Consider the following 19,261-nt stretch of genomic DNA (forward strand, 5'->3'; position numbering starts at 1 on the left):
ATTCACGTATCCCGAATATGCTGCACTTTTTGAGGGATGAAGACGCAAATGCCATGATAATTTATTTTGGCTCTTCAACAAGATGAAGACGGTAAGCAATACAGTGATTCTACGGTAATGGGCCATTGCAGGAGGTGAGGTCTGATGCTGCGTTACCAAAAAGGACTCTAGGGTTGCTGAAGTGAAACTATAGTATCACTGCAGGCCTTAACCCCTCTACCTTTCATTCAGGTGATAAAGGGAGGCTGAATAATTGGTTTTCTGGCTGACTGACCCTGAAAACACAGAAAAAAGTGAGTTGAAATGAAGTGAACTGTCTGGGGGTGGATGGATTGAAATGCTGAGTTATGCATTCACCAAACTCTCGGAAGTTCTCTGCTGCCGTGAGGCTGGAAGAGAGGGTGAGAGAGTTAGTTTTGTTTGCAAGGCTACTGGAAGAAACAAGTTTAAAAGAAGAATCTGAGGAACCTCTCTGGGAAATGATTAGCAGTAGGGACTTAATTGAAGCAGGTGGGCACCAGCATGATGCCATTTACTTTGTAATATCGCTGTGATGCAGATTACAAGTAAACACAAGAGTCCACGGGTCATCACTATCACCAAAATGCACAGGTGCTCTCTGCCGTTAATGTCTCTCTGGAAACTAGTGCAACCACATGGCACCTGAGAGCCACGGTGCTGCACAAATAGCACTGATGAAAATGACGCGAAAAAACAACAACAACACTGTACTATGTTTTCTATGTATGAGAAAATATAGAAAAATTGACTTTCAAATAATCAAATCATAGTTCATAAATGTCAGATATTGACCTCCTGTGCTTGAGCTGTATGAACTGAACAGTGAACGAACACGGTGAACTGAGGGGCTATGCTAGCTGCTTAATTAATTGACCCAGTACACATCCTAAACATATGAGATCAAGCAGATAGATACACAACATAAACATAATATTATATTAATATTAAACAAACTATTGTACAAAACTTTGGGCTCAGTAAGAATTTTTAAACGTTTTTGAAACATGTATTTTATGCTCACCAAATCTGCATTCATCAATAAAATACAGTGCAAACAGTACTATTGAGAAATATTACTACAATTCATAATAACTGCTTTGTATTTTATTATATTTTAAAATTGTATTTATTACTGTTGATGGCAAAGCTGAATTTTCAGCATCCATTCCAGTCTTCAGTGTCACATGATCCTTCAGAATCATTCTCATTTACCGATGTGCTGCCTAATAAATATTTCTTATTATTATCAGTGTTGAAAAAGGTTGTACTGCTTAATATTTTTGTGGAAGACGTGATGCATTTCCAACACCTACAGATGATGCTGTCCTGGAAGCACATGATGAAAAAGAGTTACAACGTCTCATCAATTGCTTCTCACACGCTAGCAGAGATTTTGGACTGGTTATCAACCCTCTCAAAACCAGCATAATGGGACAAGATGTCAGGTATGCCCCTTGTATTTCTATTGAGGATCATACCATTGAGGTGGTGGAGAATTATATCTACCTTGGCTCCATCATCTCCAGTTATCTTTCTCTGGATGCTGAGCTGAACGCAAGGATTGGAAAGGCAATGGCAGCAATGGCCCGTCTGTCAAAGAGGGTCTGGGATCACTCCATGCTGATAACCAACACCAAAATTAAGGTGTATCAAGCATGCTTTATAGCAGCGAAACATGGACTTTACATTCCCATCAAGAACACAGACTCAATGCTTTCCGTCTTCGCAGTCTAAGAAGGATTCTGGGCAACTCCTGGCAGGACCACATCTCTAATAAAAAATATTCTGATGTATGCGGCGATACCTAGTATATTTGCCCTGCTCACTCAGAGGCATCTGCACTGACTCGGTCATGTCATCCACATGAATGCTGGCCGAATTCCCAGAGACTTGCTATTCTCTGAACTTCCCACTGGCTCCAGGCCGGCAGGAAGGCCTATACTTTGCTACAAAGATGTATGCAAACAAGACCTGAAAGCAAGCAACATCAATCCAGAGGACCTGGAAAAAGTAGCCATAGGTAGATGGAAAATAGATGGAAGCGTGCCATTCAATCAGGCATCGAGCACCAGTAGGAAGCAAAGAGAGAACGGAGACGGCAGAGAGCAGACCGGACATCTACACAGACCAGCATGATCTTTACTTGCAGTAATTGCAATAAAGCATGCTCTTCAAGAATTGGACTGTACAGTCACAGCAGGCGATGTAACTCAGCAAATGTATAGAGACCCCATGGCGCAGATTCCATTGTCTTACGAGACAAAAGGATGACAATAATAAAGGTCTTTACTGTTTATTTGTTGGTCAGTTTAATGCTTCTTGCTAAATAAAAGTATTAATTTCTTGTTAATCAAAAAAAAAAAAGCACACACATACTGACACCAAACTTTTGAAAAATAGTGTACATTTGCCCAAAAATAAATGAATGAATGCATGAACCAAGTTAAATGCTAGTCAGAAAGATATGTTCTGCATAGAACACACTAAACACAATGAATAACTAATCCATTAAAAATGTATAGTTTATTACAATGTATTCATTGTAATGTTGTTTCCTAGTACAGTTTTCACACATTTTTGTTAAATATTTGTACATACTGTAAATGTTTGAATATTTGGTTTGATTTTGCACTGTCAACTAAAAGTTATTTTCATTGGCCAAAATTTGCTGTCTCAAATTGCTGTCGCAAAATTGCCTCAATTGATCCATCAACCTGAATCTCCGTAACAACACCACAGTGCCCTGCGGTCTTCAGCTTTGGGTAATATGTAATGCAGCTTTCCAGGTGTTAAGGAGGTTGCCGACTCACTGTGTTGTTGTTGCTGCAGGCACTGGCTTTATGAGTCCTCAATGTGAGCAAAACCAAGAAAGGCATATATTTACAGCACATATAACATGTCGCTGATGGAAGATGCAAATGAATTTTGCGCCATGGGTGGGAAAACAACATATGAATGTATCCTAACATGCACCTCTACGCATAAGTACGCTCATACTTTCCGAGTTATTGAAATCACCGCTCAATGCGCTTCGTCTGTGCCGTTATCTGATATGAGAATGCTTTAGCATCTCAGCCTGACAAGGCCCTGGACCGCAAAATTGATAAACATGAAGTAAATTAATGGGGGTGAATGGGGGAAAAAAAACAGAGGCTACGCATCGGGGAGGGAGTGAAAGTCAGATAGAGTCATTTGACTCTCTTGCTCGCTATGAGAAACCTGCTGATAATCGCTGAGAGCAAATGAGCCCCAAGTCCCCGCTGTCCTCCCATGACGGAACAGTGGCAGCTATGCCGGTGCTCCACGTCTGATTATTTCTTATATCCCTGGTTCATTTCCAATTTAAGAAGCACGCTATCAAAGCGAGTCGATATTACACGCCGTACCTCCATGAAAATCACTGAAGAAGCTGACGATAACAAAAATCTTCGGTTGCTCTTTGCCTCATCCGGCAAGGAAAGGATTAATAACCACATTTATCTGTCATTACCGGCACCCTCCATTTGTTTTGGATGAGTTTGTGCAGAGAGCTGTTGGAACATGGAATGATTGAGGGATTGTAGATCAGCGGAGGTTACTGAGAAAAGGAAAGAAAAAGAGACGTTGTTTGATCAACAAGCCACATGATGTGTCATAGCAGATGATGCTAATAATGATTGAAAAGCTGCTCGCCAACCATGGCAACATACCGTAGAAAGAAACGCCACTGCCTTTACCACCCAGGAGCTGTGTGGGCTGCTCTCACTCGTCTCCCACTGCTTTGTTTCATTCCACAGTTGTTGGAGAGAAAGCAACACCCTGTGGGAAAAGTAAGCTGGCAAGCCTGTCTCTTCTTGCTTCCAAGAATGGCTCAGCATGCCAGCGTTTCTGGGCAGGGTGAGAGTAGAGGGCATCGCTCCGGGCACCATGGGGAGATGGGCATGCCAGTGGGGTGCAGCGGGCAGCAGTCACAGTTGTTGGCCCACTGCGACCTTCCGTGAGTTAGGGGGGCATCAACTCAGCGTGAGCACTCTTATTGGCAGACCACAGGCCCTGAGCGTTTTGGACATAGACAAGTTCAGCGATATCAGAAGTAGCATCTGGTCGTTCCCAACCCGGATGACGTTCTTTCTTCCGTTGAATACAATAGGAGAAATCGCCAGGAAAGAGGTTGCTCTTATCCACACAAAGAACGTGAATGCGGGACGATGTTACGGCATCAGTGACAAACTGACAAGTTTGGATCGATACGGACAGTGAGGGCCAAATTAAACCTTTTTAAAGAGCCTTTCACTTTCATTACATGAAAAAAAATATGACCAGTTTATTGGTTTCAGTACACCCTTTTGAATTTCATAAAAGAAAGTATATAGGTTGAGTAAGGACATTTTCAGACCTGTTGTTTGTTGTTAAAACTGCAATTTCTCTTAGTTCAGTTTGTGTTCATAGTTCATAGATAGACCATATAAAGCTTCCATTCAAAAGATTGGCAAGATGCTTTTTTATAAAGGAAATGAATACTTTTATTCAGCAAGGATGCATTAAACTGCTGAAAAATGGTTACACTGACGACGTACAATGTTACAAAGTTTTCTATTTCAATTTCTGTTCTTTTGGATTTCATGCTTGTCAAAAAAATCCTGAAAAAAATGGTTTACACAATATTAGGCAGCACAACTGTTTTCAACACTAATAATAATAATAATAATAATAATAATAACAACAATAAATGTCTCTTGAGAACCAAATTAGCATATGAAAATTATTTCTGAAGGATCATATGACACTAAAAACTAGAGTAATGGCTTCTGAAAATTAAGCTTAGGAATAAATGACATGCTTAAGAATATTAAAATAGAAAACAGTTTTTTTTTTTTATTATAGCAATATTTCACAATATTACCATTTTTACTGTATTCTTGATCAGCTCCGGTGCGCATAAGAGACTTCTTTCAAAAATATTACAAAAACTTAACAACCCCAATGTTTTGAACAGTAGCGTAGTGTGGGTTTGCACATCACAATATAATGAAAACCTCTTCTTTTAATAAATCTGGGAAAACATGCTTGCCAATACTAAACATATATATACATATATACAGGGCCTGAAGTTAACTTTTTTGACCACCAGCCATTGTGGCAGGTGGATTTAAAAATCCACCTGCCACAGTAACTTTTTACCAGCCAGTTTTTTTTTTGCCTCATAAAGGTGAAAAATAGAAATCACACAAACATTATTTTTTAACTTGTAAGAATACACATTTAAGTGCTGTTAAGTTATTAACGAAATCATTATAAGTAATAATAACTCTTAGACTATATATTTTTTAATCTTTTTATTCATTGATTTGCTGTGTCACAGACATAGTCATATGTCATAATCACACCGGGATAGAAAAACAGGTATACACACACACCGTGCTAACTCAACAGATATAAGTTAGACCTAAATTACCGCAGCTCGTATGTAAACAAATCACACACGGCTGTGTTGATGGCTGATTTAGTCAGTAGACAGTTCCTGGCAACTGTTAATTACAGCCTTCAGGAACCGTTAAGCAGAACTAAATTAATATTACTGGTAAAGTTACCGGGTACCGGACATTTTCTCACTGGTTCCCAACTCCCAACATACACACGCACACACATCTGTGACACACAAACGTAGTCAGAGAAGGGCCTCATCTTCTTGCCAGATCGCGTGATCGTTCCGAAACAGAAGTCGCATCTTCTCAAACTGCGCTGCTTTCATGGACGTCAGTGCCTTGACCGCAGCGGTCTCCTCCGGAAGCGCAGTCTTTGATATTTTGCAACTTATTGTGTGTAGGTGGCTTTTTGATGACTCGTGGTCCTTAATTGCTTCTAATATTAAGTTTTTAGTCCCGATTACAAAAGGATTTGACTTCGCTTTCTCTGAGCCATACATACGGCAGTCACTGCAGTACATTTCATCTGTACTGCGGTCATAAATCAGCCACTCACGAACCTTGCCGTTGTCGCCAATTGTCCACTTTGTATTAAAACATCGTCTTTTACTTTTCTTTGACTCATCCTCATCTTTTTGTTGGTTGTTCGTTTCAGCTGGCCTCTTTACCCCAGTAATGTGCCGCCACATTTTGAGCTAAAATCCAACGAAATGGCAGATTAAAAAAAAAAAAAAAACAGACGCAAAAAAACAATAACTAATGAATCACTCAATTCCGATTGGCTACCCGCCGATGTGGCAGGTGGATTGACAGTTTTACCCGCCAATTGCAAAATTCACCCGCATTTGGCGCGTGGTCGGGTGTTAATTTCAGGCCCTGCATATATATATATATAATACACAAAGTATAGCATTGATGAGCATTGATTAAAAGAAGAGGCATGTTTGCTCCACAGATCAGATATACTTATGGTTGTCAACAGTATATATCGTTTATGACTTCACCTTATTGGAAGGGATGCTGGATGGTTCTTTAGTCATATCTTTTCCAGTTTATATGTTTGTTCTGGTGCTGACCTAAATTTGACTGCAGAGTTCATACACACCTATACAAAAAAAAAAAATAATAATAATTTTTCCCCATCAATGCTCCAAGGTATGAAAACACTAAATTATGACATGAAATATCACAGTCACACCTTACAGAGATGAAGATTGAATGACCAAGACATTCTTTTTAAAGAAATTCAAAAAGAAACTGTGGAGAATCAGCCCTGGCAACAGTGGAAACAAACAATTTTGGAGAAGATTCTTGAGAATTTCTCACGCAGATGTCATACATAACCACATCAAATTTATGAAGACACAGATGAGAAGCGACAGAGAAATACACCTCTGTGCATCAAAGTCAGCCCACCGCCACATCAAGACAATAAACACTTGTCATTCCCAGAGTTCTACGGTACCGGTTTTCCTCCCTGCGGAGCAGTGCAATTACTTTTGCCCAGAAGTTGACTGTCTCCCTCTGCCCTCCTTTTAACTGGAGAAAACTTGTTATGGATGACTAAGAGTAGCAACGATATGTGCTGTGAAACCTGGACAGTTGAAGTGGACTGTGAAGCCTGAACAGAAATCAGAGAGAAAGACTGATTTAGACAGGGACCATGTTAAGTTCACACAGGCTTTTGTGCCTTATAGTCTGATGCAATACACTAAAGGAAACACAATAAGCTGTTTCGAGAAGGATGACATCCATTTTACCTTTTCACCAAGAACAAGGGCAGGCCAGAGAAAAGGCTCACTTTAGACCGCTGCAGGCCATCAAAGCAATAGCATTTTCCTGCCTAGTTTCCAGAGATGATGATTGTAAACAGCAACATTGCTTTACAGTGTACCCTCCTCAAACATTAAAAATAATGTCAAAAATCAAGGAGCAGGTGTACTGATGGAGCAGTGCTGACAAAACAGTTAATGGAAAACTTAAATGTGGAAACCATCCTATTAATAACAAAACCAGGGCTTGTGTGTATCAAAACAATTTCTTTTTTGAATATCAGTCTTTAATGAATGAATATATTACATTCGGTGAAAATCAGAACATCATAATGAAAACCACCAGTGAGAGAAAAGATACAGATAAAGGTTATTTCAAATCTCATTAGGGTTGAAATCTTTTAAAAGTGCCATTGTTATGCAAACCCTGTACATACTGACAGAAATGTAAAGAAAATCTAAATGATGTAAGAGATGATTTCAGCATAGCAACAGCATCTGCAACGAAGACAATTTTATACGCATTGATACAGACAAACAAATAAAAGCCTAAGTTGATAGTCATTTTACAATATTACATAATAAATAAGGCTAAATAAATATCTATTCAATGATAAAGAATTCGGAAGTCAGAAATGTGACGGCACATATAGTCATGTTAATGATTGAGTCACTCGAGATCCATGAGTTCCTGCTCTTGCACGGATTCTACCCATGATCCTGCATATTCAAGTCTGTTTAATTGTCTGTCCTTCAAGCGTCATGGCTCAAACGTGTGGTTTAAAGTCATGTGTCAAAGACACAAGGGAGGCTAGGAAGGAACAAGGACAATTCCTGCCTCTGGGAGCACGCATTTAACATTCACCAGTCACAAACTGGCACCCACACAGAATTTAAACAGTATTGCTGACCGCAGTTATGGAGGGCCGAATTGTCTCAAATTGGCTGACTAACAGGAGTGTGCTCTCCTGAGGTCATTCTGAAATACCGTAAGCAGGCTCCAAAATGAACTGTTTGCCTTTCACTTGATGGATGCATGAATTAAACAGATTTAAACATGGAAAAATACATAGTAAAAATGGTCAATAAGACCATGGTTTTATGGAGTATATTTATTATTTTTTTAAATAAAAACAGTTGTATATTATTTTCATATATATAAAACAATGTGCAAAGTAAAATGTATACATTAAGGGCCAGATTTACTAACAGCTTGCATCAGCGCAAACCGTCTTTTGCCGTTAAAATAGTATTGTCAGGATTTACTAAAGATGCACAGTGAATAATTAGCGCTGAAAAGCTGTGGACACCGATCTTACTGAACAGGCATTTGTAGGAGGGTCCCTTTCAAACACAAAATTTATGGGAGGAGAGTATTAAAATGAATCCTGCAATGTGATTTACAAACATTTGCGCTCGTCAAATTACTGGTATTTGCGCCATTATTTAACGCCCAAAAAAAGCACGTCTTAAACTATTTTGCGCCTGTGTCGTAAGTAGATCACCTGCACCTGATGAGCATCGGCTCTGCTTATTTGTAACTATGCTAATTTGCGCTTCGCTTGGTATATTGCGTTGGTCGATATGTAAATGAGATATTGCTTCTGTTTTCTTTAATTTGCATGTCAGTGAATCACACGCAGAAATTTCCACACCCTTTGACGCTGTTTTGGAATTGCGCTCTTGCGCTAATTTGCCCTGTTTATTAAATCTGGCCCTAAATGTTTATTAGATTAGAATAATTAGATTTATTCCAATTTTGATTTTGGAAGCCCAACCTTGACCAGTTTCCAATAATTTTATTTACTGTACATATCAAAGCCAATTTTACTCATATTTAAATGCGCTAAAGCCTTTCTCTCCTTGAGCCTGATCATGCAGAGAGCTGGAAGTAGGTCTGGGAGGGAGAAGGAGATAGAGAGAGAGGAAGTGATGGTGTTCCCAACAGATTGCTGAAATTGGAGCACTGGACCTCAGGGAGCAGACCTGCTGGATGGATGGGACTGCGTTTCTTCAGGGTTTCCTTCTCCTCCATGCGTCCTTGCTTGAGCTCCTGATCCGCAAAGCCGGGTCATCACTGTCCCAACGTTACACTAAGGTTCTCCCAACGCTGCCAAAATGAGGCCATTCATCGTTTCAACCGCCTGTCTTAAGAGTGTGCACTGTATGAGGCTATGGCAGTTTTAAACTTACTGAAGTTACTGGAATGTTTAATTAAATTTATTTGCTATCTTTTTTTTTTATAAAAATTCAAAGTCTCACCTATGTCAAATGTAATAATGTATTTCTCTGCAAAGAGGGTTCTACTTCTTTGATTAATGAAGGGCATTTCTTTCTTGAAGTTCAGCTGCCTTGAGGTCTGTCTAAGTGTTAACGACTCAAGGCTCTCACAGTCCTTCCACAAGGGCTGTCAAACCTATTTTAGCTTCGATTCAGTGCAAAAAAGCTTTTCTTTTTCTTTGCAGCAAAAGAAAAATGAAAAAAGAGAAAGGGTAGCTTGCAATTAGAAGAGGCTAATGAGTGTTAAACTCCCTAAAAGGGGTCTGATAACACGTGGGTAATTCATACCGGCAGCAAGAGTTTCAATGCCCTCTCTTCGACTGAGGATTGATTTGGCAATATATGCATGGTTCTTCAGTGTCATGTTTCCTGGTGCAAAACATTACTATTTGTGAGACCTACTATTATAAACGTCACTACTGATTGGGCTTAATCTATTAAGCAAGTCTACAGTTGTGAGTCTAGGCTAAGTCTTGGAGTTAAAAAGGTTTTGAACACTTTAATAAAGGTACTACAGGGTCCAAAATTTACTTTTTGGCACAAAAAGTTTTTGATGAATTGAGAAACCAGCCAAAAAAATGTTGGTAGTCGTCTTGATATTGTATTTTTATGATCAGTACAAAATTAGCCTTTTTTTCCCTCAGTCGCAATTTTGTTCACAATATTTTGATTACGGCTTAATGTGAGTAACATTATCAAATACATCACATATACCATTCAAATGTTTGGGGACAGTATGTTTTTTTTTAAAGAGACTTTTTTCAGCAAGGATGCATTCAGTTGATTTATTCAAATGTGACAGAACACACATTTATAGTATTGCAAAGGTTTTCTATTTCAAATAAATGTTTTTCTTCCAAATTTTCAATTCATGAAAATAATGAACAAAAACATACCATGGTTTCCACCAAAAATATTAGACAGCACAACAGTTTTCAACCTTGAAAATAAGAATAAATGTTACTAGAGCAGCAAATCAGCATATTAGAATTTTATTTTTTTTTGACAATGAAACCTGAGTAATGGCTGCTGAAAATTCAGTTTTGCCATCACAAGAATAAATTACTTTTTAAAATATATTAAAGTTATTGTAAATTATAATATTTTAAAATATTACTATGTATCATACTCTTAAATTACACAAAAAGCCTTGGCAAGCTTAAGCAAACAGAAACATTGAAAAAATATTCCTGACCCCAAACATTTGAACGGTAATTTGTCACCAAATGGAGATCTGGAGAAACAAGAATCTTTTGGTTTTAATAGACCATTCTTATGTCCGAAATTTAATTGATTGCTTACAGCAGCAACGGTCAGATTATCATTCTTACAACTGAAACAACTGAGTTCCTAATACATTTACTGGATGAATACTTAAATCAACTTGCCAAAACCAATTTTTTTTACTTGAATTTGAGTCTTGGCAAGTGTTAATGTTGGACCCTGTATTTCTTTTAATGATATAATGGAATGCAAAATGTCGACATCCTCTCCAGCATTTCAGCACAACTGTACAATGTAATAGTGTAGCGAGTGAATCTCTCACCTCAATGGACCATCAATCTAAAGTACTTATCGGAGCAGCATATACTATTTCTTCAAAAGGCTTAAGTAGTGCAGACGACGGATTGGTTTTGACACTTAATATAGATGATTACTTTAACTCCACGAAGGATAAGAAGAGTCTTGGTGTGCGGTTAAAGTTCGGTTGAGGTTTGAGAGGAAATATAGCCTTGACTGTATCGGAGTACATGTGGGTCTGAAGGTACTCGCAGTCACTGAGGAAATCGTATCCATCTGAGGCATGTGTCAGTGTTCGGTGTATGTGTGTGTTTTCAACCATCCTGCTGAGCGAGAGCCTGCAGTTCGGCTGTATGGAGCGAGTGCTGTAGGAAGACGTTCTTTCGGCTGTACATGTGTAAAGACAGAGGCCCACGGGGCGGTTGACCCAGACGGCCGGTAAAGGAGGACTGAAGCCTGGGAATAGGGCATCGCTCGCTCCGTGGCCCCCGTTCGCTGTCCGAGGACAGGCTGCGTGAGGGACTGGCCTTGCTGGGGAGGCTCACGCTGCTGCCGGCCACGGCGCGAGGAATCTGAGACGGCCCCAGGTGCTCCGTCTTGCGGGGCCCGGATACCTCAGACACGGACTGCCCACCTTCAGCTCTCCGTAGCAGCTCCCTCAAGCCTACTCCGCCATTGCTGCAAGCCCTCTCTTCACAAGGCCGATTGTGCTGGTCCGCAACGGACGTTCGTGCTGGCCTTCGCTCCCTTGTGAGGCTGCTGCTGGGAATGTTGCTGTTTTGGCCTGTGGGTCGACTTGGAAGGATTGCCTGTTGAAACAAAAGATGGGAAATTGAGGGAAAATGAAGCCACTTAATTTGCTGACATTGTGACAAAGATTCCTTGGCGGTCTAGAACCTTTTCTAAATGTTTCCAGACCAACTGGAACTTTGCCTTTTTAGGAAGAGGAGGCCAAAGACACACATTGTGGGGAGGTGGCACAAGAAAAAGTCTGTGATGAGGAGCTTGAGCCACCTGTTCATTTTGCACACAACACTGCCTCCTCCTTACATAACCGGCCCTCTATTACTCACAATGCTTAATGAGTGCAGGGGAAATATTGCACATGAAAAAGAAATTAGCTGCAAACTAAAGAGCGATTGTTTGATTCGTGCTATAACTCGACGTGTAACTCAGACTGAGCTGGCAGCCAGAAAGTAATGCTTGATGCTAATCGGCATTTCACAAAGTGAGGAAACCTAATTAAGTGTGATGTGGCTAATGTGGGAACTTCAGCTGTGACGTGAAATTGAATTTAAAATAGAGGCTGTAATTGAATTCGTACATTATGTGGTGTAAGAATCCGTAAGAATCCGTGCGAGGAGTTGAGAAAAGCACATGCCAATGCAGGTGAGAAGAGAGACATGCATCTCATGTGAGCTAAGCCTATTTTATCATTTACTGTGTGAAATGTGTTTTGTACTACCTTACACTTGCATGTAATGCCAGGATGCAACATTATTTCTTTAAAAAAAGGAGAGAAACAATCCATTCTGCAGTTCTAGTTCAAACAAAGCACAACCAAACTCAATAACTGGTTCAAACTGGTTTTTACAGCAACCATGGAATTATATAACAGGACATTTTCCTTAATGTTAACTAGTAGGTATTATTTCAGTTATAGATCATATGTGATCCTGGACCACAAAACCAGTCACAAGGGTGATTTTTGGAAATGAGATGATGGATTAGTTTTGATATGTTTACAGTAGGAAATTTACAAAATATCTTCATGGAACATGATATTTACTTAATCTCCTAATGATTTTTTGCATAAAAGAAAAATCGATAATTTTGAATTACAATTACATCCATGCTACTTATGACTGGTTTTGTTGTCCAGGGTCACATATTGTCTGTTGATCAATTTCACTTTTGAACTATTCTTTGAACTATGAACAAAATTGGGCCTTTTTATTTTTTGGCCATAATATGGATGTTTTATATTACTTTATATTTTTAAAATAATGAAATAAATAGTTCATTAACATTGTGCTTTTTTATTTTTTCCTTGGCACTGATGTTGTAATGTTTTTTTTATAACTTATCACTACTTATCATTTCAATTTATTAATATAAATAAACAAATAATTATTGCGATTACATCTTTATCTCACTACTTGCTTTTTTATTTTATTTATAGTTTAGATTTTTTCTATTATTGAACAGCACTTGAGATTTACTAATACATGACTATTTTGGAGTTCTGTTTATTCACTTATTCTAATATTCAGATCTACATATTTGCACCAAAAAAAAACAACAACAAACACACACCTTTTCACATAACCTGTCATTTTAAGCATTCATCCGCTGGGCCTCTCTTTACAGATACCATGCTAAGCGGGTGTTTGGGGACCGCAGCTCAGATTTACAATGTCTGTGTCCTCTCAAGTACACGCTCTGCGGCATTCACAGTACAAATGCAGGTGCTAGCAGACATAAATGCATCAGATGTTGACAGAGAGAGGGAGAAGTTTGGTACCTGCACTGGAAAAAAGCCAGAAATGTGCACGCACACACACACACACACACACACAACTACATAGTCATCCGGTGGAAAAACAGCAACCAAAGTAAATCAGACTGATTTAACGGTCGTAATCCATTTGGATCTTTATTAGCTTGTGAAGAAGCTGGTCCTGTGCTAATGGCACGCTTCTGTTAAAAGCCCTCCGACTGATTATATGCAGTAGGCTGGAAGTAGCAGGATTCAGCCTACTCATTTTCCACACTTCAGCACACCTACAATCACACACATACACGCTCACGCACGCGTGCGCAACAAGCAACTGTTGCAAAGAGGCACACTGTCTAAGCCGTAGGCAATGGACAGTAATCCTTGTGTATTATGTATAGTACTGGACTGATAACTGAGAGCAGCGTACAAATATCTGGTTATGTATTACATAAAAAAACCCACTCGAGCAAGCACGGCTCACTTTCATATTCTCAGAAAAAATTATATGTTTGGGGAGGGAAAACAATTCTGCGGCACTTCTCGTCAGAGTCTCAACAGCCAAGAATGTATTTCTTTGTTGTTTATTTTTTTCCTCTGGAATCATGTAAAATAAATAGACAATATGATTCTCTTGCTTCACAGTCGCAGAGGTTTTCTCAAATAAACATGACAAAAAAGGAACACAAGAGTTTCAACTTTTTGTGTGGTGACACCGTATTTAGAAGAGCACGCTCATCTATTCATCTTTCCAAATAAAACTTGTGTTAAATATACCGAAACGCACCTTTGTAATAAGACAACAACAAAGCGAGGCTAAACAATTAAGCGCATTTGGGAGCACAGCGTGCTGCTATCTTTTGTCTCTGTCTCCCAGATGCTATGCTCTATATTCAGCCAATGAGGGGCAGAGAAGCAAGTTGTCTGCCCGCACTTCCTGAAACTCCATCCGTCTGAACCTAAGTTAAGATGATGAAGAGTGGCTTTCAGAAAGTGAGAGAGAAAGAGAAAGCGAGAGAGGATGAAGTGTCACAGTCTGAGGGTGCTTAAAGACAAATGGCTGTCCTCCTCGCCAGCGGCTGATTACAAACCTCCCCTGAATACTTTTAATGGGCTCATGGGCTAGCACAACTGCCACTCTGCCTCAGCACCTCATGTCATGCTTTGACATATGAGCTCTGTACGGATGTGCAAAAAAGACATATTTTCATAATTTAAAACAAATGAATTATTAAAGTCAGTGGAGCTGTCTACATGATCTATTTGTGATTTGATGTTGTAGTAAAGAGTGTGGAAGTGAAAAGCAATAGCGTTAATATATTGGTTTCCAGGATGAGTGAATGTACAGATACGCAAGGAAGATTCTTTTTTGAAATTAGACAAACAACATCCATAAATATCCATCTGCAAGTGTACACTAACACTCAAATTTTGAGGTCGGTAACATTTAACTAAAAAAAGAAAAAAGTCTCAGGCTCACTAAGGCTGCATCTACTTTAGTAAAAACAGCATATATTGAAATGTCATTAAATTTTAATTGTGATCTATTTTAATATATCTTAAAATGTTATGTTTTTGATGAATGTGGTTATATTTGTATTGCATTTTCTTTTATTGAATTCTCAGCAGCCATTACTCCAGTATTCAGTGTCACGTGATCCTTCCAAAATAATTCTATTTTGAAACCAGGTGTGCTGTTAAATATTCCAATTTTCAGGATTCTTTGATAAATGTAAATTTCAAAAGCATTTATTTAAAACATAAATTTCCTGTAACATCATAAATGCATTTATGTTTTGAATAAATTTGAAATTTGAATGAATGTATGAATTTAAAAAAAAGAAAAAAAAAGGAAAACCATCTTATTGACCCCAAATTTTTAAAGTGTTTATGGACTAACTATTAAAAACTAATAAAACATTAAAATTCCAGTAAATATTGACTAACTGATACACACTGATACAAAAATTTGATAAATTGATATTTTCTTCTAGATTTATTAAAGATTACATTGTTTGATGTAAACCAAAATATAAATGCTATTAAATTCTTATGTTATTGAGTTTTCTTTTTTTTTTTTAGATTAAATGTAAGAGAACATTAGATAACAGCAAATGCAATGAAAATTCCAGGAAATGAGCTGTACGTATATATTTTCAGCCATTAATCAATATGGTTGTGCTAAACTGCGTATCTCTTACAAACAGACCTACAGCTTATGCATAATAGCACAAATACAGCAGATGATCTGAATTCCGACAGTAACTGCCCTGAAAGTTATTGTTCAAGTTAATAGATTTGTTACATAAGCTTTTTTGAAAGGCCTTTTGACAGCAAATTAAAGCATAAGGCGCTCCCCTCTGAGAAATTTCGAATCCTTGCTCATCCCCTTGCCAAAAAACCCCACAAACAAGAAAATCTAGATAACCTAGTTGAACTCACTAACCGACTAATTCGCTCGGCAGACGATTAGCAGAGCAATCCGTACAGCGCTGCTGCTCTGCGGGGGGATTAAGAGAAAGAAAATGTCAGCTACAGAAAGAGACCACACGTTTATGTGTGCTGAAACAGTGATCGATTGAGTAAGACTGATCGATATTTGAGGCCTGCAAAAGAGACTCCTGAAAAATATAAATACTAAATGGATGGCGGCACAAAGAAGAAGAAAAAAAAACGGAGACAGTGAAGATGTGAAGGAGAAACAAGAAGAGTTGAAAGACAACGTAAGAGCGGGTGCGTGGGGTGGGGTGCTCCTTTCAGCGGGTTCCATGTGAGCCTTGTTTTTAGATGATGAGGCATGATGGAGGCTGGATTTGATGTGTGGAGTAACTGAACACACTTCAAAGGCTTTCCCCCCTATTGAGCCCCTCCAACAGCTGTCAGCTTTAGGGAAGATAAGATTCTTTACAGTCCTTTTCTTGTTCTCTCTGACAGCACAGGACCTGGATAAACAATAATGGGAAATATATATCAAGATGCGGAAGAAAAAAAATCCAAGTGAGAGCGAAAGAGATGGAGGAAGGAGTCAAAAACAATTCATAAAATGAGTTTCTATCAGATAAGGTGGCAGATGTCTTCAAAAGCTGATGAGATTGTTGCAGCTGCCTGGGCGTCATCGTAAAGCCGCAGCTGCCTGTTTAAGGACCGTCAGCTCCATGAAGGAAGTTTGTGTGTGGCTTTCCACTACAACATGTGTCGCACAACTTAAGTGTCATGAGCTGACTTTGAATCAACATGACGAAACACACAAAGCAATGGAAGAAACCTACCAGCACTTTATGCTTCAGTTGGTTCTACTCAAGCAGCCGCTCCGCAGCAAAACATTCACAGAGATTTGCAGTCCCTGAGTGTGATGGACAAAAATAACACTCTTTGTATGGCTTTCTGAGCCGAGTAGTCCATAAGCAACCTGGCACGATGCATAATTTTCACTCCATCTGGGACGATGGTGGCGTGGAGGCTGAACATGATTCACGGTGCCAAAGGTCTGAGAGCCCTCGGGCTGTATTGTTTTCTGTATCTCTTCCACTGGCATCCATTTGCTCCGGTGTCACTCTGTGGAGAGGTGAACTGTCATCCTCTCATGGCTGCTAATGTCGAGCTGGGCTGAGGACTCAAGCTAAAATCGATGTGATGACCTGTTCTGCAGTGGCCCAGTCCCAGACTTTTATGTCAGGTGTGAAAAGTATACGAGGACACATCCTCGAGCCAAATAAGTCACCTGCGCTGACACGGCAGAGGAAGTTGTATCACACTAACAGAACTTAATCCAACATCTGGGCCTAAGTGAGAAGAATCCATAGAGAAAACTGAGAATTTCAATTAAAATGTGCAGCAAAAACAATATTTGCATGACTAAACTGCAAATTAGAGAACAGTTATGGTTCCTCTAATTTGATTGGCAGAACAGTATTTCAAAAGTGCTGATGTTTAGTTCAATAGCATTATTTCCATTCACCGAGAGTGGAAGCGGAGTGGAGTATACCAACTAATTGGGCAATTTGGTCTGAAATGCAAATGATTCAGTAATAACTTCTTGTTTACTGAACTGTATATAAGTTTCACATCCGCACACATCAAACCCAGAGTTTTGCAGCAGAACTGAATTGAGAATGCCTTAAATGATAGCACTCTCATTTTTAGTTCAAATGTCTACTATAAAAAAAAAAAAAATCGTATTTTGTTTATTTCATCATAATTTTTGTGGACAGGGTGGGAAAACACTTTATTTCCTGGAATGCATTAACTGTGATGACTTTCTTTGAATTACAATGGTGCAACTGTTGAGTTCCAGTAGTAAAAAATACCTTTCATTTATTTTCCACAGGGAATTCATTTTTAAATTATTACTTATAACAACAGGTTCTTAATCCATTGGTATATGCTTTTCAACTTATTTCTTAAATAATTGTGTTAAACAGCATTTTTCTGCAAATAAATCTGACCAATCAGAGAATCAGCATGTTTAAATCAATATTTTTATATTAATCCATTCATTTAATTTTTATTTCACACTGCTTCATCAGATTTTCCTCATGAAGCTATTACTTGCACCTTTGAGTTTTTGACAGATTTTCAATTTTCAATTTTTTTCAAATCAAAGTTTGCAGTGTTGCGATTCACCTCATTGCTGGTTGTTTTAGCTCATGGCTTATAATTTTTTAACCCCTATGGGAAAAATAAATGGAAATGTCTGGCCACTGATGCACTATTCAGTCTATCCCTTTTAATGTCATTCCAATTCAACTTCCCATCAAGCCAGTTCAGTTCAAATTCACACTCAAATTCCAAGCCAATCCTCTGATTCAGATTTTTGCAAATAACATTCATATTAAGTATTGAATATCAAAGTGTATTGAGGTACTGGTGTGATGCTGCCTAATTGAAAGTTTCACAACATCATCAGACTTTACTCTTCAAATCTTCTTCCTCAAAGTGGAAGTTTTTCAAGTTTGCCAAAGCAGGCAACTGTAATTATTTTTTAATGAGGCAATTGAAGTCTGAATATTTCATGAAGAAAGATAAATGTTCTCAATACCATCTCTATTTACCAATGTTTTTTGGATGAGTGCTGTGTTTGGATACAGGATTGAATAAAAGCCTCTTGATGGCGAGCATTATTGGAGTGTGGGCTTGTGCTTTTCTCCCCTAAAACACCTGAGAAAACTGTTGTCTGACCCACTACATTTCTCTGAGGCCCTTATCTCTTATCAGTAGTACACGGACTGCTGGAGGGCTTGCCTACTTCACAGCACCTCATTTCTCACACCAGTACATCCTACATCCGCGTCAGATACACACTCATTTGCTCTCTCTCTCTTTTTACGGGCCTTGGGGCCATCACAAAGCCTACACTGACTGAACGAAAATGCATCTTTAAAATCCACCCTAAACTCAGACTCTTTGGGATTGTTTACTCTTCCTGTGGCAGTTCTGAAGGAAGTTCTCCTTCCTGTTCAGCTGCAATGGGGGAACATTTTTAAAAGTTTCCAGATTTCATTTTTGCCGTTTTAGCTGTCATTATGGTATTCAATGAGCTCAAACAACTTTCAGCCAAATTAGTTTAAGAACATTTTATTATTGTCATTAAAAAAAATACCAAAGAGCTGGTATAAAGTTTCCATTGAGCAATATAACATGCAATAGTGCAATATCGACAAAATCTGGAAAAAAAATAAATAAAATTCACTGCCAATAACAACAACAACAACATTCCAAATCATCAAGCTTTTGCATGGTGTCAAAAGCTCTATAATCAGCTCAGT

General features: G+C 38.7%; 1 protein-coding gene across 3 annotated transcripts in view; it reads right to left on the reverse strand.

The window, feature by feature from the left end:
- Nucleotides 1-10,719: 10,719 nt before the first annotated feature.
- Nucleotides 10,720-19,261, reverse strand: part of LOC306848552 (serine-rich coiled-coil domain-containing protein 1-like) — an 85,395-nt gene continuing 76,853 nt past the window's right edge. For 2 of the 3 annotated variants that reach the window (XM_079383177.1, XM_079383178.1), the window contains exon 11: nucleotides 10,720-11,808. In XM_079383177.1, the coding sequence (XP_079239303.1) occupies nucleotides 11,314-11,808 (495 nt within the window). In that variant the 3' untranslated portion in view covers nucleotides 10,720-11,313. The remainder of the gene's footprint in view (nucleotides 11,809-19,261) is intronic. The other variant, XM_079383179.1, reaches the window with a different exon arrangement.

This window comes from Barbus barbus (assembly GCF_936440315.1).
Source record: "Barbus barbus genome assembly, chromosome: 28".
NCBI classification, from domain to species: domain Eukaryota; kingdom Metazoa; phylum Chordata; class Actinopteri; order Cypriniformes; family Cyprinidae; genus Barbus; species Barbus barbus.